This window comes from Vipera berus, assembly GCF_964194415.1.
Source record: "Vipera berus genome assembly, chromosome: 6".
Taxonomy (NCBI): domain Eukaryota; kingdom Metazoa; phylum Chordata; class Lepidosauria; order Squamata; family Viperidae; genus Vipera; species Vipera berus.
In genome coordinates this window covers 37564599-37590846 of record NC_138208.1, presented here as the reverse complement: position 1 = coordinate 37590846, position 26248 = coordinate 37564599, and the positions used below count along the sequence as shown (strand labels likewise).

General features: G+C 46.0%; 1 protein-coding gene across 3 annotated transcripts in view; it reads left to right on the top strand.

The window, feature by feature from the left end:
* The window catches only part of SLC38A1 (solute carrier family 38 member 1), a 540785-nt gene that overhangs the window by 50809 nt on the left and 463728 nt on the right, over window positions 1-26248 (top strand). For all 3 annotated transcript variants that reach the window (XR_014026881.1, XM_081330947.1, XM_081330948.1), the window contains one exon: window positions 26008-26083. Coding sequence is in view for 2 of the 3 variants with exons in the window: in XM_081330947.1 (XP_081187073.1) it covers window positions 26008-26083 (76 nt within the window). In the remaining variant the exon portion in view is untranslated. The remainder of the gene's footprint in view (window positions 1-26007; window positions 26084-26248) is intronic.

The window sequence follows — 26248 nt, the reverse complement described above, 5'->3', positions numbered from 1 at the left end:
AACTATATCTTTGGAGTACATGAAAGGATAGCATGCCTGAAGATTTGGGACAAATCTTGCAGTATATTGAAAATAAGCATATCAGGAGGAAGAGTTGCACTACTTTAGATATGTTGGTTGTCTTAGCATAAGGAATATTTAATACGCATTCTGCAGTGAAATGAAATAGCCCTCCAAAGTCTGCTGCTATTGCATTTGAGATAAACAACTTTATTGATAACCTTTTGTAGTAAAAGCCTTAAAATGTATAACATACTGGAGAAGAAATTTTAATGTGGCTTTAAAATGAATCAGAGAAACAAAGTATTATTATTTTCATGCAAGCAGCAAAGTACTTTCTTTTGCACATACAACTTCCTCAGAATAATCCACTTCCAAATCTTGTTCAGTGTTGCTTGTTCCCTTCCTGCTCCTTTCTATGGTGACCCTGCATTCCAAAAATATCATGGAGAGTTTGATACTGTAGTTAAAAAAGTGAAAGAGTCCTGTTGCATGAATGGAATTGGGTTTACTCTGTATTGTGGCCAATATTTTTATTATTTTATACTGTCTTTGCTAGCTGTAGTTTGAGTTTGTTCCTGTTTGCTCCTGTGTAAGCTATATGTGTATATAAGGGAATATATTTCTCTGTAAATGTGTACTACATTGCAGTTTTATTGGCCAATTGTAAACACTAATTAAAGAGCAAGCTCATTGAATTCTGAAACAATTCTTCTATCAATTTGAATCAATTTGATTCATTTAAGCCCCATTACTTTTAGTGTTCATTTGATTAGGTTGATTGAGGCCACGGTGTTTATTGTAAGCCAGTCAAACTTAAAGTGGCATAGCCAATTAAAAGTAAGTTTTATTTAATTATACACATCATAGAAAGCTGCCTTTTGCTAAATTATAAATTTATAATATTTTTCCAGAAATAGAATAGAATAGAGCTAAAAGGGACCTTGGAGGTCTTCTAGTCCAGCCCCCTGCTCAAGCAGGAGAACCTATACCATTTCAGACAAGTGACTGTCTAGTCTCTTCTTAAAACCTCCAATGATGGAGTGCCCATGATTTCTGAAGGCAGGTTGTTCCACTTGTTAATTATCCTCACTGTTAAGGATTCTCCTTAATTCCGGGTTGCTTCTCTCTTTGGTCAGTTTCCAATTATTATTTCTTGTCCTGCCCTCTGGTGCTCTGGAGAATAGTTTGATGCCCTCTTCTTTGTGGCAGCCTCTCAAATACTGGAATACTGCTATCATGTCACCCCTGTTTCTTCTTTCCTTTAGACTAGCCAAACCCAAGTCCTGCAGCTATTCTTCATATGTTTTAGTCTCCAGGCCTTTGATCATTTTAGTTGCTCTTCTCTCAGATTTTTCTAAAGTCGCATCTTTTTTTTAGTATGGTGATCAAAATTGGTTGCAGTATTCCAGGTGTGGTCTTACTAGGGTTTTATAAAGCAGTACTAATACTTTGTGTGATCTTGATTCTATGCCTCTGTTTATACAACCCAGGATTGTATTAGCTTTTTTGGCGGCTGCTGCATCATCCACTAGGACTCCAAGGTCCCTCTCACAATTATTAGTTTTGAGCCAGGTCTTGCCTAATCTGTACTTATACCTTTGATTTTTCCTGCCTAAATGTAAAACTTTGCTTTTCTCCACATTAAAATTCATTTTGTTGGATAAGGCCCATTGTTCAAGTTTGTCAAGATCTTTTTGTATCCTGAGCTTGTCTTCTGGGGTGATGGCTATTCCTGCCAGTTTAGTGTCATCTGCAAATTTGATGAGTTCCCCTTCTATTCCCTCATTTAAGTCATTTATGAAGATATTAAAGAGTACTGGGCCTAAGATGGAGCCTTGTGGTACCCCACTGCTTACTTCTCTCCATGTGGATGTAGTACTATTGAGGACTCTCCATGTGGATGTAGTACTATTGAGGACTACTACAGATCCATCTGGTGGTGATGTTGTCTATCTTATTAAGCAGGTTGTGGTCTGCTTCAGAGACCCCCAACCTTTTGGGCAACAGGGACCAGTTTCATGGAGAAAGGGTGCGTGGTTTTTTGTGCTGCCTGCATCCTGCAGACGGGTCTTTGCTTGTTTGTGTGGCCCAGTTGCTAGCATGCCATGGCCCAGTAACAGTCCATGGACCAAGGGTTGGGGACCCCCTGGTCTACTTCGTCAAATGCCTTACTGAAATCTAAGTGTACTATGTCAGCAGCATTTCGCTGGTGTACCAATTTAGTCACTTTATCAAAGTATGAAATAAAATTGATTTGGCATGATCTGTTTTTAACAAACCTGTGCTGGCTACTGGTTATAACTTTGTTTGCTTCTAGTTGTTCGGAGATCTGTTTTTTGATTATCTTTTCCAGGATCTTCCCAGGTATTGATGTTAGACTGATTGGTCTGTAATTTCCTGGGTCTGCTTTTTTCCACTTTCTTGAAGATGGGAACCACATCAGCCTTTCCCAATCCTCCGGTACTTCCCCGGTGCTCCAGGAGTTTTGAATGATATGGTGCAATGGTTCTGAGATAGCATCTGCCAGCTCCTTCAGAACCCTGGGATGTAATCTGTTGGGTTCTGGTGATTTATATTTGTCAAGGTCGGATAGGTGTTCTCTTATAATTTTCTTGCTTATTTTAATGTTTGTTTCTAGTTTGTCTTTTGCAGTAGTTTTTTTGGTATGTTGGACTATAATTTCTTTTTGTGTGAAGACTGATGCAAAGAATGAGTTAAGTAGCTCTGCTTTCTCCCTAGTGCCTGTTACTTCCTTGCCATCTTCTCTCTTTAGTGGACCTACAGTTTCTTTGAGTTTTTTCTTGTTATTAATATGTTGAAATAAACTTTTTTTTAATTGTCCTTGATTTCTGTTGCAAGTCTTCATTCATTCTGAGCCTTTGCTTTCTTAACTTCATCTTTGCATGTTCTGGCTGTCTGCTGGTAATCAGCCTTAGTTATGTGTCCCCTTTCCATTTTTTGTACTTGTCCTTTTTGTTTTTTAGCTTGTCAGAGAGAGCTTTGTGAAGCCATGCTGGTTTCTTGAATTTCTTGTTTTTCTGGGCTTTTATGATCATATTTTTCAGAGTTTCCCATGCTTTTTGAGTAGTTTTCCTTTAGGATTTTTGTCCATGAAATATTTCCTAGGTTCTCTCTGAGTTTGCTAAAATCAGCTCTTTTGAAGTTTAAGACTCTGGTTGGATTATTTTCTATTGCTTTTGTTTGCATTATATTGAATTTCAGTATGACATGTTCACTTTCACCCAAGGTTCCGGCAACTTCAACTCCCTCTATCACATCTTCTCTATTAGTAAGAATTAGGTCCAGTATAGCTTTACTTCTAGTTCCCTTCTCTACCTTTTGGATGATAAAGTTATTGGCTAGGTTGGTCAAGAATCTGTTTGATCTCCCACTCGCTGCAAAGTTTGTCTCCCAGTTGATATCTGGATAGTTGAAGTCTCCCATTACTACAGTGGTATACTTCCTACATACCTTTGTTAAATGGTTGGCAAAGAATTCATCTATTTCTTCTGATTTTTTGGGTGGCCTGTAATATACACCTATGGCAATGTCACTTTTCCCCCTTTTATATTGACCCATATACATTCTGGAGGAATTTTATCTTTGAACATATGCATTTCTGTAGATATGTAGTATTCTCTTACATACAGTGCAATTCCCCCTCCTCTTTTTGTAGATCTATTTCTTTTGAACAATTTGTATCCATCCATCAGTACACTCCAGTCATGGGTTTCATCCCACCAGATTTCTGTAATGCTGACTATGCCATACCTGCCCTCGTGTACTATTGCTTCTAGTTCACCGTTTGTCACCCAAGCTTTGAGCATTTGTATATAAGCATTTAAGACCTTTCTTTCCTGCATCTCCTGATTGTTGTTTGAGTTTTTCTTTTTTTTTCTTTTTTCTCATCACTCCCTACCTCATTGTTTGATTTGTTTTCTTGGAATTTGTGACTGGTTTTGTGTTTTAGAGATTCTAAAGATTGGTCACCCTTCCCCCTTAATTTTAGTTTAAAGCCCTTCTAATGAGTTGGGCCAAGTACTTTTTCCCTGTTTTCATGAGGTGCAGCCCATCCCTTGCCAAGAGTCCTTTGCGTAGGAAATGCAGTCCATGGTCCAGGAAACCAAAGTTTTCTTGGTGACACCAACCCTTTAGCCAGTGCTTTATTTCTAGAATTCTTTTTCCCTCAATGGGGGTTGGCCTTTCATTGGGAATACTGATGAGAACACTACTTGTGCTCCTAGCTCCTTAACTTTATTGCCTCGTTGCTTATAATCTCTCAATATTATACTCAGGTTCTTTGTTGTGCCATTCATCCCAAATGTGAAGGAGGAAGAAAGACTAGTAATCTGTGGGCCTAATTATTTTGGTTAGGTTCATGGCCACATCTTTGATTTTTGCTCCAGGAAGTCAACATACCTCCCTTGATTGTATGTCCGGAATTTTTCCTAGTCCAATCCAGACGTGTTAAAAATTGATTTTGGGATTATCTTCATCCAAAACCTGTACTCTATCTCTGAGCTTTTAATGGAACTTAATCTCAGGTAAAATGTTTGTAAGATTTCAAATAAAAATTTCTTAGTGAAAAATTTATCTAGTTGTATAATGGTCAGAAGGAATTATTTTGAGGACAGGAGGCTGCTACCAAAACAATGATCAGATAAAAGAAACTTGAGTCTGGGGCAGAACTGTAATCTCAGAAAGGGTCTCAGAAAAACTTCTGAGTTCTAATAAGATTCTGTTGCTATCACCTTATAATAAAAAGATTATTGGCTTGCATGGCTTTGGTGTTCTAGTCTGGTCTACCTTGGAGTGCTGACAATTTGAGCCCTAATATGGGTTATACATTGAAGTTATGTGAGCAAGATAATAACTTAGGCAAGAAAACTGTAGTTAAGAATATTTACAATGTAACTCTAAATAGGATGAAGATGAGTCATTCTAGAGATCCTCATTGTCCAGCATTTGATTTCATTTATGATTAACTATAATAAATAGAACTGTTAGCAAGAAATACAGCAACAAGCAAACTGGCAGTGAAGTCAATGCCTTATTCCTGTAGTCTAATTCCTGCATTCTTTTTCCTGACACCATGTTATTGGACCAGATGAACCCAACAAGGCTCTCATTCAGGATCTATGTATTGAAATACGAACTGGAAATAGTGTACAACCTGTGTATTGTTGTTAAGTGCATAGTTTACCAAAGTGCATTTTGAACAAGAGAAACTTAAAACACAGAGAAGGTTTAGGGTTCAAGGATATACAATTGGGCATGCTATGCCTTTTACTAAAGAACTATCAGTAGACTGACCTAGAGTGATATATATTGGATGTTGAATTTTTCATGGCATAGTTTTGTTTTTATTTTATTTTGTTGATTTTACTGTGTTGCTTTTCTTTTATATACTCACTGACTTTAATTCTGAGATGCAGTCCATTTTAATATATCCATTCTTTTTCTCATTCAAGAAGACTGGGTAGTTTCATGTTATTTCATGATAATTTTGTGGAACTTGTATATTTGTGAATTTGTGTGTTGTGCGTGTACACACATATGTTTTAGTTTAGGCAATACCTGCCTAATGCTTCTGCTTACTACAATACCGTATTTTCCGGCGTATAAGACGACCCCCTACATTTCCTGTTAAATTATAGGGTTTGGGCTATACTCGCCATATAAGACTACCCCTCTTCCAACGCACACCAAATAAAAATTAAAAAACATCAGATTTGATTTTAATATGGTAATTTTAATTCAAATGCTTATGACATGCAGGTACTTAGTAGGAAAACTGTCACTTATAAACATAAGGCTGTTTGTCATCAAACATATAAACATAAAACAGTGCAAGTGGAATAATAATAATAATAATAATAATAATAATAATAATAATAATAATAATAATAATAATAATAATAATAATAAGAAGAAGAAGAAGAAGAAGAAGAAGAAGAAGAAGAAGAAGAAGAAGAAGAAGTTGGAAGGGACCTTGGAGGTCATCTAGTCCAACCCCCTGCTAAGGCAGGAAACCTTATACCATTTCAGACAAATGGCTGTCCAGTCTCTTCTTAAAAACTACCAGTGTTGGAGCATTCACCACTTCTGGAGGCAGGTTGTTCCACTGGTTAATTGTTCTAACTGTCAGGAAGTTTCTCTTTAGTTCTAGGTTGCTTCTCTCCTTGACTAGTTTCCATCCATTGCTTCTTGTCCTGCTTTCAGGTGCTTTGAAGAATAGCTTGGCTCCCTCTTCTTTGTGGCAGCCCCTGAGATATTGGATCACTGCTATCATGTCACCCCTCACCCTTCTCTTCGTTAAACTACACATACCCAATTCCAGCAACCGTTCCCTATTTTCCTAATTCACTTTTTCACTTTTCCTAATTCACTCTAAAGCTTTTCCTGCGCAGAGCCTTAAGTAACACCAGCTGCCTGCGATTAGTGCAGGTTCGCATCCCACCAGGCTCAAGGTTGACTCAGCCTTCCATCCTTCCGAGGTAGGTAAAATGAGGACCCAGATTGTTGGGGGCAATAAGCTGACTTTGTAGTAATGCTGCTTGTGGGGGGGGGGTGAAAGCCCTAATAAGCAGGCATACACATAGAATGAAGGCTATTGCTAAGCACATTGATTTGTGCTTTAAATTGTAAGCCGCCCTGAGTCTTTGGAGAAGGGCGGGATATAAATGGAATTTTTTAAAAAAAGACCAAATGGGAGATCCGCTCCAGGTTTTCCAGCCAGCCCACCCAGTTCCTGAGTCAAATGTGTCCTTAGAGCTAAGCAGCTGCTCTGACTGCTGCCTTCCCCACCTGCCTTTCAAGTTGGGATAGACTACAGCTGTTCTTCAACTTTAGAAGGAAAGACGCCCAGACCCCAGCCTGTAAAAAATCACAGACTGCAGCTTCTTCTCCAATTGGTCCCGCTTTCCCTGCACAGACTAAATGGGAGATCTGCTCCAGGTTTTCCAGCCAGCCCTGTCCCTAAAGTTTCAGCACCCGGCGTATAAGACAACCCCTGACTTTTGAGAAGATTTTCATGGGTTAAAAAGTCGTCTTATATGCCGGAAAATATGGTATGCCTAGATTTTGGAACATTTCATAAATGTTGACGAAAATGTGTAAAACTCACTGTCTAGTACCATTCACTGTATTAGAGGTAGATGTTTTCAGACTTATTAAATGTAAGTGTTAATTGTTGTGGCTTTCTTGGCTAAATAATTAAAATCATTCTCATTTTTACTTTATGTTCAAGAGGGATTTCTTTGGATATTAGGATGCTTTTTAGACATTATTTGACAAAATAATTCACCATTGCTTTGGTGTACTAAAATAATAGGTATGATTTTCTTAGCAGTCCTAGACTGCTACGTCTGATTTGTTTTGTCTAATTTAAGGAAATTTCAAGTGCCAGGCAGCACCAGGAAGCATTTAGAAACTATGCATCTTTGTTCCATTGTAATTCTCCTGATTGCATGGTCCATTCAGCATGTTTTCCACATCACACATTAACAGTACAGAATTGAGTTAAACATTTTTCCCATATGAAAAAGAAAGAATGAAAAATGTATATACCATCTTAACATAAAATTTTAGGTCAATGTAAGATGCCAATGCAATCTTTCTGAAAGAGGTTCTTGCAAATGTGTGGGACTACAATTCTCACAATTCCCTATATCTTCAATCTGTTGTTCTGTAAATGGTTTCTATTACAATCGCTGTGATTCCCAGACACAGTGTATCACATCTGAAAGGTTTCAGGCTAAGCGAAAGGCTGCATTGTGACTTATATATTCCCATTTTACCTCAGAAAAAGTCCCTGAGGAACATGACATCTGAATGTCAATAAAGGGGAAGTAGGGGGAAAGAGTAATATCAGTGAGAACAAATATATGCCAAAAGCTCTTACAGAATTAAATTCTATAATTAAAACAATGTAAATTGATTTAACTAATTTACATTTAAATTAAATACTTGATTAAATTAAAATACCAAGTTAAAAAAATCTTGATTCCTTTCCTAAAAACAGGGGGGGACTGGAGGTGAGAATTGAGCACAAGCAAAACAACCATATTCCAAATCTTTAATAGACCAAAGAGAAGCCTGTGGTCTCACTCTTTGGATAGGATTATATTGAAATTGGGAGTCTTTCAGACAGTCAGGCCCCCTACCATTTGTAGGTCTGAAGGAATCAAGGAGAGAAGCAACCTAGAACTAAGAAGAAATTTCCTGACAGTTAGAACAATTAATCAGTTCAACAACTTGCCTCCAGAAATTGTGAATGGTCCAACACTGGAAGATTTTAAGAAGAGATTGGGCATCCATTTGTCTGAAATGGTGTAGGGTTTCCTGCCTGAGCAGGGGGTTGGACTAGGTGACCTCCAAAGTCCCTTCCAACTGTGTTATTGTATTGTATAGTGTTGTGTTGTGTCTTCTGCTTAGAAAACAGTGACAACAAATGTATGTTTGTGGTTCCTTGTTCTGCAGCAGCTCACCCACAACCAATCTGGCTAGTGCCTGGGGAATAGATGTAAACAAGGATACTACATAGAACAACACCATGATCTCATCTTCCTCTACTCTCAATGCCTTCAGCTTCTGTAGGAAGTCTTCGGCTTATGTTATAGTGGTAGCATTTCTTTTGACTAGGTGTTGAAACAATCAACTGCAGTGGGGTATCTGTCTTATGTATTTTAGGTAGCCCATAGATGCGTGCAGTGACTGAGTCTCTGGAACGGATCAGATTTAAGTCCTCTTCGTGGATCTTCCCTTGTTTGTTAAGTTTATTGGCCACCTTGTTAATATGATTCTTAAGAGTCATCATAGGGTCTTTATTGACAACTGTATAGGAATCATCATCATTAAGCATGGACTGGATTTTTTGATTGTACTCTATTCTGTCCATGACCACAGTGGCTCTGCCCTTATCGCCTGACAGGATCACTATTGAATTATCCTTGCATAGTTCCTGCAGGGCCGTTTCCTCTGACAGAAATAACAACAAAGCAATTGATTATGGGAGGGTGGGAGCTGAATAGACTGGTAACACGCTCATTAATCAAACGATTGGTGTTACAGAGACTATAAGAATGTGATTCTCAATCCAGGCTACAACTCTGATGATGTCAGCAGTCACTGACAAAAGCTAAGTTTTTAAATAAATTGTTCAGTCTTCGTGATCTGTGTTTTAGTTTTTGGTGTGTATGTGTGTGTGTGTGTGTGTGTGTGTGTATACAAAAAAAGCCTTGACAAATTCTTAACACATATTTTCCTTGCCTTCTAGCTAATAAAAGAGAGAAAGAACCTGTGGCTCAGGAAGTTAAAACAATTGCCTAATATATAATCAGCCCAGGTTCGAATCTCAGATAAAGGGTATGACTGACTGATGAGAACATAATAAGTTCGAAATGATCACCTCAGCCTCCCAAATTCTTTATTAGCAATTTGAATAATTCACACACACACGTGTGTGTGTGTGTGTGTGTGTGTGTGTATTCTTTATTAGCAATTTGAATATATATATTACAGTTAAAGCAGAAAACTTAAATTTGATTTATTTAAACAATGGACATATTGAATGATATTTATGAATAATGGACCAGAAGTTGTAAGAATGTTTGGCATTATAAATACACTGTATTTGGCAGATGATATGGAAGAGGAGCAAGATTTACCTCACAGGCCTGAGACTGATTTGAAAATGAATTTAAAAATGTCAGGCTACAGGAATGATGTGAAAGGAGATGCTACAGTGGATGTAGAAATAAAACCAACTGATGTCTTAACAAGTGAGCTGGATTACTTTCTCGTTTTAAAAAAAACAAGTTTTATTAATTTTTCAATTTTACATTCAAATATTTAGGAAGCAGCATGGTGATTGGGCAATCAATAGACCAATAACAAGGTCTTTTGTACATGTCTTAGGTTACAGCATCAAAAATTCCCTCTCTATTTCCCTTAATTACTATATCACATTCAAGCTTGTTGTTGTTAGTTGCGAAGTCGTGTCCGACCCATCGCGACCCTATGGACAACATTCCAACATTCAAGCTAGTACACTTCTAATTATAACACAGTCAATTAAAACATTCATCAATATATTTTTACTTATAGATATCCATGTCGTTTTTAAATTTTACCTCATTTCAATTAGAGTATTAAATAATATCCATAATGTTTCTAACCCAGATTTCCCTTATTTCATAACATAGTAGTTATCATGTCTAAAATACACATATTGTTTACTTAAATACATTCTTAATTTATTTCACAAATATGTTCTATTTCTCATCCTAGTACCCCATCATTTACTAATAAAGTATCCTTTGTTCAATCCATAATTCAAAACTATATTCTAATAGCTAGATTTCATTTCCCTTGTAAGTCTAAGTCCTAAATATTAAAACAATATATTTTAAAGTCTCCCCATAGCCCATTAAGTGATATTTTAGGCTTTTCCATTATGAATCAAAAAAATCCCATTTTTTAAGTCTAACTCTGGCTTTCTTTTTGTGCCAAGCAGGCTTCTATGCCAGTGCCTTTAAATCCTCAGGTGGATCTCCCTTCATTCCTACACATGTTATTTGAATCAAGGGAGACTATCCAGTTGTCAATTTTTCAAAGGAACTGGCCCCTTTGTAATCATTAAATTGTTGCCCTAATAGTTCAAATCTCCGTGTTTAGTTTATTTATTTATTTATTTATTTATTTATTTTATTTTATTTGTATACCGCCCTTCTCCCGAAGGACTCAGGGTGGTGAACAGGGCAATAAATACCAAAATACAAAAATACAAAAATTAAGAACAGATTAAACCATAGTGCCCAAATACAATAAATAAATTACTTAAAAACAATAATTAAAACCCAAACCCATCAGACCAGGCCGGCTTGTTCAAACAAATAGGTTTTTAGATCACGTCGGAAGGAGCGAAGGTCGGGAGCCATCCGGAGCTCAACCGGTAAACAGTTCCACAGGTCAGGCGCACCCACAGAGAATGCCCTCCCCCTGGGGGCCACCAGTCGGCATTCTCTGACCGGTGGCACCCTGAGGAGGCCCTCTCTATGGGAGCGCACTGGGAGGAGGGAAGTTTAGTATATTTGTTGTCAGTTCAGTCTGGTCTTCTTCTTCTTCCAGTTTCATCTGGCTTGGGTAAGAAGTCATGTCCAATGTTGTAGTTGTTGTTTGGTTGTCTAGATTCTCAATATGCTGTATTTGTTGATCTTTAGCATCCTCCATCTTAGTGTTGCTTTCTTCAGCTTCTATTGCTTTTTGAATTGTAGATTTTTTAGTTGAGATCAAAGTTTGGCTATCAAAGTTCTCAGTGGATTGTCCTTGTTCTTTAAAGTCCTCTGTCTTGATGTTAATTTCTTCCTCTTCTGTTGCTTTTTGGATTGTAAGTTCATCAGTTGAAATCAGGGCTTCATTTTGTAAATTTAAGCTGGCACCTTTGTCTTTCAGTCTGGAATTCATTAGCTTAGTAGCTTCAAGGATTTTTTCAAGTATAAGCTTATAGTTAAGTTGTGGGCAATATTCTTCCATTTCTAAGGTGTTTACAGATAGTCCTTTAGTGGAGGCTATTTTCTGATGAGTCAGTAAATGTTCACCTCCACTATTCCTAAGAGTGGTTTTCACCGCCCAGCTGTTTCAAGTTCTTATCTTTTTTAGATAGTACCAATGACAAATCTAGGCCAGGGGTGGCCACAGGTGGCATGCGGAGCCATCCCTGTGGGCACACGTGCCATCACCCTGGAAGGAGGCAGGGCCAGGCTCCTCCCCTCCACCTCTCCACGTGCGCCTGCACTCCCTTTCTCTCTCTTCACTCTGACTTGGAGCAGGTGCAAGAGCTGGGCGGATCAGGGTTGGATGGTGGAGGCAGCTGCCAGCGTGAGTTCAGGTAAGCCTGCAGAATGATTTTGTGGGGGGGGCATGGCCAATCAGGGCAGCAGGGGCCTTTTTCAAGCCTCTGGAGCTTGGATCGGGCCGCTGGGGTGCTGCAAAATTGCCCTGTGGCCATGGATTTGAGCTCGGGAAGGAAGGCAGGGTGATCCATTCAGGGGATGGGGGTGAGAAAATGGTGGTGGTGGCACAGCGATCCGTGAGGGGGAAAGAAATGGTGGCAGCAGCAGCAAGGACATCTGTGCAGTGGGGGGGAACAGTGGCAGTGGCACGGTGATTCATGCGGGGGAGGAATGGCAGGGGAAAGGAGATCCATGCAGCGGGTGGGGGGGAACAGCAGCAGCATGGCGATCTGTGTGGTGGCTTGGGGCAACAATCTTCCCTCCCCCTGCCATGGCAGGCAGCTACTCAACGCGCTGTGGGCCATGCCCGGAACCCCCAGACGGCCACCGGGTGGTGGCAAGGAGATGGCCCGGCTTCCCCTCATCGCTGCTGGCCATCTGGGCTCTGTGGCCCAGTGCTCACCCTCCCCCTGTAGCTCGTAATTCTGGGGTCGCAGCTGAAGCGGGGGCATGGCCAGAACCTCTCGGCCCTCCAGCTGCATTCTCCCAGCCATGTGGTGGACTCGGCAGTGCTGCGTGCCACTTTAAGGCAAGCAGCCACGAGGGAGGCACCCACTGCAGGACTTTGGCCGAACAAAGGGTGGCCCGCCAGGGATGGACCGGATCCACGCCTGCCCCCCCCCCCCCCGTTATTCCCAACAGGGCGTTCTGCTCGTTTTTTCAGAGCTGGCTCGGCTGCAGCATCTGACGCACAGCCGGAGCTGCCCCTGGCCAGCCCCAGAGGCAAAGATCCGTGCCACACCGAAGGCTGGTTTCATTGTTTGGAGTTTGGGAAGGCAAGCAAGGGAAGTAGCGGGAGTTTGGACTTTGGAGAAATGGTTAGAGAAGTGTGAATGAAGGGAGCAGAAAGCTTGGAGTGAATGAGGGAATATGTGAATGTATAGAGGAGGAAGAGCTTGGAGGGAACGGCAGAAAGAGCTTGGAGCAAATGGGGGAATGTGTGAATGTACAGAGGAGGAAGAGCTTGGAGGGAACAGCAGAAAGAGCTTGGAGCAAAGTTCACTCACACTTCCTGCCCCTCCCCCCCTTTGCTCCAAGCTCTTTCTGCTCCCTTCATTCACACTTCCTGGGCACAGAGGGGGAAGGAAGGAAGGGACAAAAAAAGAAGCAAGGAAAGAATGGACAATGGGAGGGAGGGACGAAGGAAGAAAGAAAGGGGCAATGAGAAGGAAGGAAAGGAAGGGACAATGGGAGGGAGGAAGGAAGGAAAGAAGAGACAATGAGAAGGAATGAAGGAGATGGGAAGGAGAAAAGGTGGCAGGCAAGGAAGGAGGGGAGGGGGAAGGAAGGAGATGGGAATGAGAAGGAGAGAGGCACATGACAACTGGGGATGCTGCAATGGTCATAAGTGAAAAATGGTCATAAGCCACTTGATTCAGTGCCTTTGTAACTTCAAACAGTCACTGTTGTAAGTCAAAGACTACTGTACTTTATCACTTTTTTCTTTTTTGGGGGGGGTGTCATCAAGTTTTTGACACCTTGCTAGGCGACTGGAAAAGTCCTGAGTTAGAGTACGCGGATTGCAGCTGCTTTCTTGCAGGTATGTGGAATGGCGTGGGACCCACAGGTTTTGCAAAGTTAAGTGAGGAACTTGGTTACAACTTATTAGGAAAGATAAAATAGACAACCAAGAATGCTTTATTGACTATTCTTTGTCCAGATTTTATATCAGTTGCATCTGCTAGTACAGGCATTCTGCCTCAGATTTCTGTTATTTTCAGCATCTGGTAAAATGAATGAGTACTTTTCCAATAACCTGTAAAATCCAAGACACTGTGCTTTCACTGTTTAATTTGCGCATGCCCAAGATGGCGGACATGTTCGGCTGAGCTCCGCAGAGAGCGCCAGCTATTTCGGCGTCCCTGGAGTTGTTCGGGAGTTCCTAGAGCCCGCTGAGGTGTTTTCCCCTCGGTGTTGGGGTTCGGTGAGATGGGAAAGTGATAGAAGAAAGGTTGTCGATCTCCGGTTACGAATTTGGACTTTGTGAGTTCCGGCGTTTTTTTCGGCCTTTGTTGTTTGTTGCTGGGAGGAACCGCAGCTTGTAAGTCTCCGAACAGCTGATTTTCGGAGCCATAGAGCTGCGGCCTAGACCGGAACGCCGGAGGACTGTGAAGATTGCGAAATGGAGGAAAAGAAACGGAGGAAGCTGGCCGTCGGGCGGCATAGACTATTTTCATGTCGCTCGTGTTTTCTGGGGCCAGCTGGACTTGAGTTGTTGAAATGGTGGAAGAACTGGCATTGCTTCAGAGCAGCGTGAAGAGAGTTGAGAGGGAGTATCATGGCTGTTCTTCGCTCTTGTTTTTACTGCTTGGTGGCCACTTGGAGTTTGTTTTGCGCCTATTCTTGGCGAAGAGGACCTTCGGCTGGGCGTTGGATTTCTGGCACTGCATGCTGTTGGTCAGACGGCACAGGTCAGCTTGTGTCGCCCATGTTCTGTGGCCATTTGGACTTGAGCTACCTGTTCTGGATCTATCTGCTGTTCAGCTCTGTTCGCTTTCCTCGCTTCTGAGAAGATCCTCTGCAATTGGAACTTTTGCTATCTTCAGGTTATGCCTGGAAATTGCTGCTCAAATTTCCTTCTTTTCCCCACGAACTCACCGAACCCTCCGGACTCAGAAGGTCCTGGAGCTGAGCCGCTGTGAGAGGGTGGCTCAGCTATACCATCAACTATACCATCAATTATGCCACCCTTTACCATCTGCTATCTCCCTAGAGGTGAGAGACCTAGGGAGGTATGCTTTATTTGGGGTGGCATCCTGTCCACTCCTGGATAGGTTTGGGCCCTCTGTGAGAGGGAGGTCCCCGATCTGTCTTGGAAGTTACCTGGAAGGTAATCAGCTCAAGTGGCAGGGAGCTGGTGGACTGGACATTGTTGACCTTTTATTTGACATCCTCCTGAGTGACTATGGGACTGCCTGGCTGGACTTATCTGAAAAATGGTTTATTTATCTTATTCAAGCACGGACTTATTTGCGCTCAGGGGTGCCCCCCCCTTCCTGGGCGCGACCCGCCTTTATTTCAACTTATCCTCTTGATGACGGGCCCAATTATTGGGACCCTGAGAGAAGGTTGGGCAAGGACAGGAGCCTCTGTCATAAATTTAATAAGAGGCCCCTGGTGCACTTTTTAGCTCAATTTTTTGTGGGGTTAGGGAGGGGGGTGGGTTCACATGAGGCTTGGTCGGGAACTGGGGGGGTTCCACCAACCGTTTCTCAGACCAGGCCCGGGATTGATCGCGCCGTGACGAGGCTTGGGTTGGGTGCCTCCGGGGCCCCGGAGCAGGGTGTGGTTTTGTTTATTCCTACGGCGGTTGGGAATGGCAGCAGGCGTGCGAACAGAGGGTCATATCAATATTCGGGAGTGCGTCCCCGCTGTCTCCAAGCGGTGATGCGCTCCGACCCTCTGGTTTCGGCCCATGGTTCCGGGAGCGGGGATGAGCAGCCACCTGAGCTCAGGCTCGTGTATTTCAATGCCAGGTCCGTAGCTAACAAGGCTCCTCTTATACGTGATTTGATCGAGGAGGAGCATGCGGACCTGGCTTGCATTACGGAGACCTGGTTGGGCCCAGAGGGCGGTGTAACTCTGGTTGATCTTTGTCCATTGGGTTTCCGGGTGCTGCACCAGCCTTGGGCTCAGGGTAGGGGCGGAGGAGTGGCGGTAGTTGTGAGGGAGACCTTATGTTCGCGGGAGGCCACCGTTGTCCAGATAGTCGGGTGTGAGTCCCTCCTCTTGAGATGCGGCCTTAGAGCTCAGTTGGGCTTGCTGCTGGTGTACCTTTCGCCTAGTCGTGCAGCAACAGCCCTGCCTGAGCTTCTCGACATCCTCTCAGGGTTGGTGATTGAGTTCCCCAAACTTATGGTTTTGGGTGACTTTAATCTACCATCCCTGGGGGGATCATCTGAGTTAGCTCGGGAGTTCATGGCTTCCATGACGGCCATGGACCTGTCGCAAGTTATTCAGAGTCCAGCTCATGGGGGAGGGTCACATGCTCGATTTGGTTTTTCTATCTGGACGGTGGTTAGATGATCTGGGTGGGGGTTCCCCAATTGTCATGCCCCTGTCATGGACCGATCATCACCTCCTGTGGTTGGTCTTTCGTTTTGCCACTCCTCGTCGTGGGGTTGTTGAACCAACAAGATGGTTCCACCCTAGGCGCTTAATGGACCCTGAGCAGTTCCAGGCGGCGCTTGGGTCCCCACCTGCCTCCTCTGCTCACAGCTTGGCTGATGCCCTAGTGGAAGCCTGGGAAAGGGCAGCCACTGAGGCACTCGACCGAGTTGTACCCATGCGGCCCTTGACCCAGCGCAGATCCCAATGGGCTCCATGGTTTTCCATGGAGCTCCAGGAGATGAAGCGTCGGATACAGGGCCTAGAGAGCTGTTGGAGATCAAGCCGATCTGAATCCGACCGGTTGCGACTAAGGTCTTTTACGAGATCTTATCTCGTGGCGATGAGGACCACTAGGTCTAATCACTTTGCCTCCCTCATCGCGTCCGCAGATAATCGCCCGGCTGCCCTGTTTAGGGTGACCCACTCCCTCCTTAATCAGGAGGTGAGGAAGGAGCCCTTGCAGGGTCGTGCCGAGGAGTTTAGTCAACATCTGTCGGACAAAATCGCTTGGATTCGGACCGGTTTGGACTCCGACTGGGCAGAGTCTGACGATGAGGACGAGGGCAGTCTTGTCAATATTATCTGTGAGGAGTTTGATCCTGTGACTCCTGAAGATGTGGACAGGATCATGTGGAAGCTGAGTTCCACCACGTGTTTATTGGACCCGTGCCCCTCCTGGCTGGTCTATGCAGCCCGGGATGGGACATGAGGCTGGCTCCAGGGAGTGATAACTGCTTCTTTGGGTGAGGGTAGTTTTCCCGCCGCCTTGAAGAAGGCGGTGGTGAGATCCCTCCTCAAGAAGCCTGCCCTAGACCCAGCTGTATTAAATAACTTTCGTCCGGTCTCCAACCTTCGCTTTCTCGCGAAGGTTGTTGAGAGCGTGGTGGCGCATCAGCTCCCTTTGTTCTTGGAGGAAGCTGACTATCTGGACCCGTACCAATCGGGTTTCAGGCCCAGGTACAGCACGGAGACGGCATTGGTCGCGCTGGTGAATGATCTCTGGCGGGCTCAGGACAGGGGTTGTTCCTCTGTCCTAGTCCTGTTAGACCTCTCAGCGGCTTTTGATACCATCGACCATGGTATCTTGCTGCGGCGTCTCAGGGGGTTGGGAGTGGGATGCACAGTTCTCCAGTGGTTCACCTCCTACCTTCTGGGCCGCTCGCAGTCGGTGTTGGCAGGGGGGCAGAGGTCGACCTTGAGGCCTCTCGTTTGTGGAGTTCCTCAGGGATCGGTCCTCTCGCCTCTCCTGTTCAACATCTACATGAAGCCTCTGGGTGAGATCATTCGTGGTTTTGGAGTTGGTTATCATCAGTATGCTGATGATGCCCAACTTTTTATTTCAACCCAAAACCACTCCAATGATGCCCTCGACGTGATGTCCCATTGCCTGGAGGTGGTCCGGGTCTGGATGGGGAAGAACAGGCTTCAGCTCAACCCTGACAAGACTGAGTGGCTGTGCGTGCCGGCATCTCGGGAAATGCAGATTATTCCATCTCTTACTTTGGGGGGTGAGTTATTACCCCCCGTAGATCAGGCTCGCAACTTGGGGGTCCTCCTAGATTCACAGCTTTCCTTAGAAGACCATATAGGAGCTGTGACTAGGGGGGCCTTCGCCCAGGTTCGCCTGGTGCGCCAGTTGCGGCCCTATCTAGACCGGGATGCCTTGTGTACAGTCACTCATGCGCTCGTGACCTCTCGTTTGGACTACTGCAACGCTCTCTACATGGGGCTGCCCTTGAGGACCACTCGGAGGCTTCAGCTGGTGCAGAATGCAGCCGCGCGAGTAGTGTTGGGGGTCTCCCGATACTCCCATGTTACACCTCTGCTCCACGAGCTGCATTGGCTGCCAGTTGCCCTCCGGGTGAGATTCAAGGTGCTGGTAATGACCTTTAAAGCCCTACATGGCATGGGTCCAGATTACCTACGGCAGCACCTGCTGCCGGCGTCAACTTCCCTCCTGTTCTGAACCAGCCCTCTTCTTGCACCCCTAATCAAAAGAAGAGTCTGGAAAGCGTCCAAGGCTAAAAGGCTTCTGCCAAGATTTAATTACGCAGTTAACAAAAACACAAGAGCTTGTCTTCTCAAGCGGAAAAGGTTGCTTTCAGCAACCAGCCCCTCCCCAAACACTTCTTTTATAGAGAGCTCAGGGCGTGGTCTCCCTGTGCCTCCTCCCGAGGAGTCCCATAGTCTTTCTTTGTTTGTCCCTGCTCGTCTGCCTCCTGCGTCGGGCGTCCTTGAACAGGGCCAGCTGTGGGTCGTCATCCTCCGCACTCTCGGGCTCACACAGCTGAGAAGAGGTCCCCGGCTGAGGGCTCTGCAAAGCCTCCAAATCATCATCATCAGCTGGTTCGTTTCCCTCCTCCCCCACATCTGAGTCCTCCGATACATCAGAGCCGGCTGTCGGACCCACAGGCTGGCCCTGAGTCACAACACTATCCCGCACCGCAGGGCCCTTCCCCCGGGTCTGCCGATCCGGATGCGGTCGGGATGGGAACTGTTCGTGAAAAGCAGTCACCAACGCAGGGGCATGAACGGCGGTCGCGTCTTCCCATGTGAAGTCCTCCGGCCCGTACCCTTTCCACTCGATCAGGTACTGGAAGCGACCTTTCAGCCAGCGGGAATCCCTGATGCTGGCGACCTCGTACTCGGGGGTGCTGTCTCCATCACGAGTTCCTGATGGTGGAGGTTCCGCCTGGCGAAGTGGACAGGCCGGTCGTTCGGGGACCAGCAAGGACCGATGGAAGACGGGGTGCACGCGCAGGGAACGTGGCAGAGTTAAACGATAGGCGACCGGGTTGATGACGGCCTCGACTGGGAACGGTCCAAGGTAACGGTGGTCCAGCTTCCTCGCCGGCCGAGTGGATGGCAGGTTCCTGGTGGACAGCCAGACCCGATCCCCCACCGATAGTGGAGGCGTATCCCTTCTCGACCGATCGGCGAACCTCTTGTAGTCGGCCTTGGCCTTCTCCAGCTGCCGTCGCACCAACCGATGGATTGCCTGTAACTCCGCCATGAATTCGTTCGCTGCCGGCTCCGGTGAGTCCACGGGAGAAAGGGGGAAAAACCGGGGGTGATAACCCACGTTGGCCAAGAACGGTGTCATCTGCGTGGAGGTGTGCTGCGAGTTGTTAAAGGCAAACTCGGCTATGGCCAAGTAGTCCACCCAATTGTCCTGCTGCAGGTTAACGTAGCAGCGCAGATACTGCTCTAAGATGCCGATGACCTTCTCGGTACCCCCGTCGGTCTGAGGATGATGCGCGGACGAGAGGCAAACCTTAATGTCCAACGCCCGCATCAACTCCTGCCAGAAGCGGGCTGTAAACTGGGCCCCCCTATCGGAGACGAATCTATCGGGAAGGCCGTGCAGCCGGAACACCTGTTGGATGAACATGCGACTAGTGGCGCGAGCTGACGGTAAGCCGCGACAGGGGATGAAGTGCGCCATCTTGGTCAACATGTCCACCACCACAAACACTGTCGTGAAGCCGGAGGATGGGGGTAGATCCGTCAGAAAGTCCATGGACACAGCCCCCCAGGGTCTCTTGGGCGTTGGCAAAGGCTGCAGTAAACCAGGCGGGGCCCCTGTCGCTGACTTGGCCTGCCTGCATGGGACGCAGGAGGTGACATAAGACTGGACATCGTGTCGGACTCGGGGCCACCAGAAGGTACGGGAGACCAGGTTCAGAGTCTTGAACAGGCCAAAATGCCCCGCAGCCGGGTTATCATGACATTGGCTGAGGACGAGTCCCCTGAGTGGTCCTCCTGGAACATAGAGCCGGTCACGATAATACAGGAGTCCATCCGTGACCGACCAAGGCGAATCTGGCCCCACCTCTTCCTTCCGCTGAGCCACCCACGCCTCCTGCTGCTGCGCCTCCCGGATCCGAGCCCGTATATCCACCGGCTCCCGCACCGCAGCAAAAGACTCGACGGGGATCACGGTCCTGGGCGGAAGCTTGTCTTCCACTCGGGTGTACTCGGGCTTCCTGGACAGAGCATCCGCTCTCTGGTTGTGCCCGCTTGGTATGTACCGCACCCGGAAGTCAAACCTCGCAAAGAAGAGGGACCACCGGATCTGGCGTTGGTTCAAATTCCGAGCGGTCTGCAGGCTTTCCAGATTCTTGTGGTCCGTCCGGACCTCGATCTGATGCCGCGCCCCCTCCAGATGATGCCTCCAAGCCTCGAACGCTGCCTTGATGGCCAGCAGCTCCTTCTCCCAGATGGTATAGTTGCGCTCCGAGGGGTTCAATTTCCGAGAGTGATACGCGCAAGGGAAAAGGGTACCGTTGGGCGTCGCTGCCTGGAGTAACACGGCCCCAATGGCAATGTCGGAGGCGTCCGCCTCCACGACAAACGGCCGTTGCGGGTCAGGATGCTTCAAGATGGGCTCCTTCATGAAGGCGTCCTTCAAAGCTTGGAACGCCTGTTGTTCGGGGGCGTTCCACTGGAACCGAGTCTTCTTCTGCAGGAGCCGGGTGAGGGGGGCTGTCAAGGCAGCAAAGCCAGGGATGAATGTCCGATAGTAGTTGGCAAATCCAAGAAGTCGCTGAACATCCTTCACGCGACGCGGGGGTTGCCAACTCTGCAACGACTCAACTTTACTTGGATCCATGGCGATGCCCTCAGGAGAAATGCGGTGGCCCAAGAAATCAATGGTCACCTGGTAGAACTGGCACTTCTCCAACTTGGCAAACAGCCGATGTTTCCGGAGGCGCTGCAGGACCTGACGGAGATGCTGTTGATGCACTTCACGCGACGGGGAGTAAATCAGGATGTCGTCCAGGTAAATCACAACAAACTGGTCCAACAGATCCCGAAAGATGTCGTTCATAAAATGCTGAAACACAGCGGGGGCGTTGGTCAGGCCAAACGGCATCACCGTGTACTCGAAATGTCCATAGCGAGTACCAAACGCCGTCTTCCACTCATCACCCGGCCGAACCCTGACGAGGTTGTAAGCTCCACGCAGGTCCAGTTTCGTGAAGATCTTAGCCTCCCGGAGTCGGTCCAAGAGCTCGGGGATGAGGGGCAGCGGGTAGCGGTTACGCACCGTGATGGCATTGAGTTTCCGGTAGTCACAGCAAAGCCGTAACTCGCCCGACTTCTTTTTGACGAAGAGCACGGGCGCAGACACTGGCGAGGACGAGGGCCGGATGAATCCACGAGCCAAGTTCTTTGTCAGGAAGTCCCGCAATGCAGCCAACTCGGGCTCCGACATGGAGTACAAACGCCCCACTGGGAGAGGCGCATCAGGGACTAGGTCAACGGAGCAGTCGTAGGGCCTGTGCGGGGGTAATTGGTCCGCCTCTGACTCGCTGAACACGTCAGCAAAGTCGGACAGTTCGGGAGGCAAGGAAACCCCTGAGGAACCCTCCACCTGGCCGGCACAGATATGGCGGGTGTGGTCCACGCACTGCAAACTTGGGAAGGTGACCAAGTTCTGAGACCAATAGATCTGTGGATCATGCGCCCGGAGCCACGCCAGTCCCAAGACCACGGGGAAGTGCAGATCCGAAGTGACGTAAAACTGAATGGCCTCCACATGGGTACTGATGGCCATACACACGGGTTGCGTGGCGGCCGTGATAGGCCCGGACAGGAGCACTCGACCATCGATGGTCTCCACAAGCATGGGCGGATCCACCGGACACTGGGGAACAGCCCATTTGGCCACGAAGGCCGAGTCCATAAAGTTAGTGGTAGCCCCAGAGTCAATTAAGGCATGGACCGGAATCCCCTCTGGCTTGCCAGGAAGGATCAGTCGTGCCTCCAAAATCAAATGCCGTGGAGGTTCACAGGCACCGTCGGAACGGCGTCGCTCGGCGTGATCGTTGTGGGTCGCCCGATCTTTCACACCGTCTAGATCGGGCTCGGGCCGTTTCCCGATAGCAAAGCAGGGGACTTTCTCGGGGCAGGCTTGGTCACTGACGCCCGCTGACGCTTCTTCGGGCAAGAAGCAGCCAAATGTCCAGGGTCCCCACAGTAAAAACACAACCCCTCCGATCGTCGTCTGTCCATTTCCGTCACCGATAGACGGGACCTGGCGGCACCCAGCTCCATTGGCTCCTCCCTCTGGACTGGGGGCTCACGCACAACAGGGGCGGCAGGGGTCTGTGGGGTGGCACGGCGACTCTTACGCTGCTGCAGCCGGGCATCGATCCGCAGACAAAGATGGATCAGCCCATTCAGGTCTGAGGGAATGTCCACGCGGGCCAGCTCATCCAACATCTCCTCTGACAAGCCATCCTGAAAGGCATCCACAAGCGCAGCCTCATTCCAGGCGGAATCCTGGCTAAGCAGCCGGAAATCGCTGATATAGGCCTGTAGGGGGCGCAGACCCTGCCTCAAAGCTTTCAGACGTCGGGTGGCGGTCTGCGCCTTAATCGGGTCCTCGTACATGAGGCGCATATGGTCACAAAACCCCCCAAAGTTATCCAACAAAGGGCTAGGCTGTGCCAACAGAGGCGTGCCCCAACGAGCTGCATCTCCCGACAGAAGGCTCAACACGAATCCCACCTTATCTCGGTCAGTGGGGAAATCAGCTGCTCTCACGCTGATATAAAGCTGGCATTGTCCCAGGAAGGCAGGAAACAGTTCTGGTTTACCAGCAAATTTATCCGGCATAGCTATCTGACATTTCCTCCTGGGTGGGGGGGCAGCATGTACCTGAGCCTGCAGTTGTGCCACCTGAGTGGCCAGCAAGGTGAGTTGCTGGTTGAGCTGGGCATTCTCGGCAAGAAGCTGCTCCATCGTAGTATTAAGGGGTGGGTGGCTGAAAGCAAACTGTTCTGAACCAGCCCTCTTCTTGCACCCCTAATCAAAAGAAGAGTCTGGAAAGCGTCCAAGGCTAAAAGGCTTCTGCCAAGATTTAATTACGCAGTTAACAAAAACACAAGAGCTTGTCTTCTCAAGCGGAAAAGGTTGCTTTCAGCAACCAGCCCCTCCCCAAACACTTCTTTTATAGAGAGCTCAGGGCGTGGTCTCCCTGTGCCTCCTCCCGAGGAGTCCCATAGTCTTTCTTTGTTTGTCCCTGCTCGTCTGCCTCCTGCGTCGGGCGTCCTTGAACAGGGCCAGCTGTGGGTCGTCATCCTCCGCACTCTCGGGCTCACACAGCTGAGAAGAGGTCCCCGGCTGAGGGCTCTGCAAAGCCTCCAAATCATCATCATCAGCCGGTTCGTTTCCCTCCTCCCCCACATCTGAGTCCTCCGATACATCAGAGCCGGCTGTCGGACCCACAGGCTGGCCCTGAGTCACAACACCTCCGTCCAGTGCGCTCCCACAGAGTGGGCCTCCTCAGGGTGCCTCCAATCAGAGAATGTTGATTGGTGGCCCCCCAGGGGGAGGGTGTTCTCTGTGGGCGCACCAGACCTATGGAACCGCTTGCCAGTTGAGCTCCGGACGGCCCCCAACCTTTGCTCCTTCCGACGCGATCTAAAAACTTATTTATTTGAACAATCCGGCCTGGTCTGATGGGGTTGGGGTTTGGATTTGGTTTTAACATCGTTTTAATCATTGTTTGATATTGGGCATAATTATTTAATTCCTTTTTTAACTTTTGTATTTATATTTTGATATTTATTGCCCTATACACTGCCCTGAGTCCTTCGGGAGAAGGGCGGTATAAAAATTTAATAAATAAATAAATAAATAAATAAATAAATAAATAAATAAATAATTCCCCCTCATACAGTAGTGGAAACCTTTTGAGAAAAGTGTACAGTAGAAATGCCACCTTTGGTTAAGTTTCCATCAATTTTTCTTGTAATTTCTTTATAACTGTAGCCTTGTTCACTTAATAATACTATTTTACATCACTTTCTGGGCAACCAGTCAACTCTTTGCACCATTATTTTAATTTTATTACATTTCACAAACTCAGTGAAAGAACACAAAAACTTGATAGTGATCACATAACACACTGACAAATGTCCTCCTCTCAGCTTCCATACATGACAACAATAATTGAATCCTACTGTGATCTGATTGGCTTATTGCCAAAACAAGATGACGAGCCTCCTGCCCACTGTCCCACCCACCAGAGATCCCCTGGATCTCCCCCAACCCTGCCCGGCCCCCACAGGCATCCCTCCTCAGAAGCAACATCGAGGTGGCCATGCCCAGCCATGACTACCATAGCCATGCTCACTCAGTGGGTCATGCCCACCTGGCACCCGGCGATGCATAAGTGGGTTTTGGGTTGTAGTTTGGGCACTCGGTCTCTAAAAGGTTCGGCACCACTGATCTAGGTTGTAAGCAGGTCTCACAGTAAAAAAAAATCACTTGCTATACCAGGCTTCAACACAAGGTGTCCTTGATAACATGTAAAATCTTTTTCCAGACCAGTTAGGCTTTTATCCAGTTTTAAAAAAATTTCCAGCTTAACAAATAGATAAGGTAATAGGTCCCCATAGGAATAGGACCTTTTTGGGACTCCAAATATCCAAAAGGTGCAAATCCAATTAATTAGTTGTTTAGTTTAGTTATTCTTTTCTTTTCTTTTCAAAGCTTTAATTCCCCAGGTAGGTAAACACCAACATTCCAAGGGGGGAAAAGAAAATTTCAAAACACTCCCACAGGAAAGTAGTTGGGGGTAAAAGAAAGGTAAGGTAAGATCTCACCCAATTCTTCCGCGTTGCTTTCATCATGCTTGGTGGTGCTTTTGGCTTTTGGCTGGTACAGCTTAGTGATCAGCCATGTTGATGGCCGATCTTTTCTTCGTTGGTCCAAAGGAGCTGCTCCGGATCAAAAGGAAGGGCTGCCACCCTTCCATGATCAGTCGGAGGTCCTCCTCATGGTCGTCACCCCTGCAGGGTGACCTTCAACCCTTTTCATGGTCTCCCAACGGAGGAACACTGGGAGCACGTCCACCAGCGCCGCGATCGCAAACTGGAAGCCAGGATTACTTTCTTATATTAGATTCACAAAAAGACTGGTTTAACATTTTGAAAAGTTCTGCGAGAAAAAACAAAACAAATGAGAAGAAATCAAGCTCTAGGACTTTATTTGAGAGGATTAAGCATCAAGATTGTGAAAAGTAAAGGGAAGAAATATAAGAAGATCAAGATTGTTAACAGCAAAAGGAAAGCACAGAAAGTTGGTTTATTAGATACATTGTTATTTCTGGTAAACCTTAATGAATTTTTGCTAACATCAGGAAAGAAATGACAAGATTTTATGGATTTGTTTATGGGTAAGATATGAGATTTGTGAAGAAGAAAACATTTGTTGTATTATAATAGAAGATGATAAGTTACTAAAATTGTTCCTAATTATTGTTATGAAGGAAGAAATCATTTCTTTATTTTTTCCTTTATTTTTATATATGTTTTTCTTTTTTGCACTATTTTTTCCTTTCTATTTTTATTTTTTTAGTTTATTTAGTTTAATTATTAAAATGCATTGGATTTTCTGCATTAACAAAGTCATTCCTGTCAAGGATTTTGTGAAAATAGAGCAATGCTGAATCTGTAGTCTATAGCCCAATACTGGCAAATTCACACTGCTCTGACATTGTGGACTTGTTCTCGATTTCACCATTTGCATTTCCAGGTCACACTAAAAAAAAGACTAGGAAAACTACTCCTGTTGCAAAATAGCCACATCAAAGGATTATTTCTAAGCAGTGTATCAGAGAACTGAACCATATATAGATGTCTTTTCAGGTGTTGTATGTCTCTTATGATATCCTCCATCTGTAATATTTGTTTGCCTATGCCCTGCCTTCTCAAATGTCAGTGTACAAGGTGGTTTAATGAAAATATTCCAAATCTACAGTACATTGAAATGTCACAGTATTCTACAGCTGTAACAGGTAATAAAAGTGCATTCATGCTATGCCTCATAATGTTAAAGAAAATCCTGCTTTCTTGTTTCCTTTCAGCAAGTTCATTGCAGACCGCGAAAGCAGAAGAAGCCTAACTAACAGCCATTTGGAAAAGAAGAAGTGTGATGAATATGTAGGTTCCTCTCCTCACCTCATACAGGTTTATTCTCTAATGTTGCATGTGTACAGAAACTGCTAAAACATTTTGATGTCCTATGCAAGGAGAAGCTTTGCCATTAGCTATCCTTTTCAGGACTGCTCATTTGTGTTTCATTTATGTACTTATATTTATGTCCTT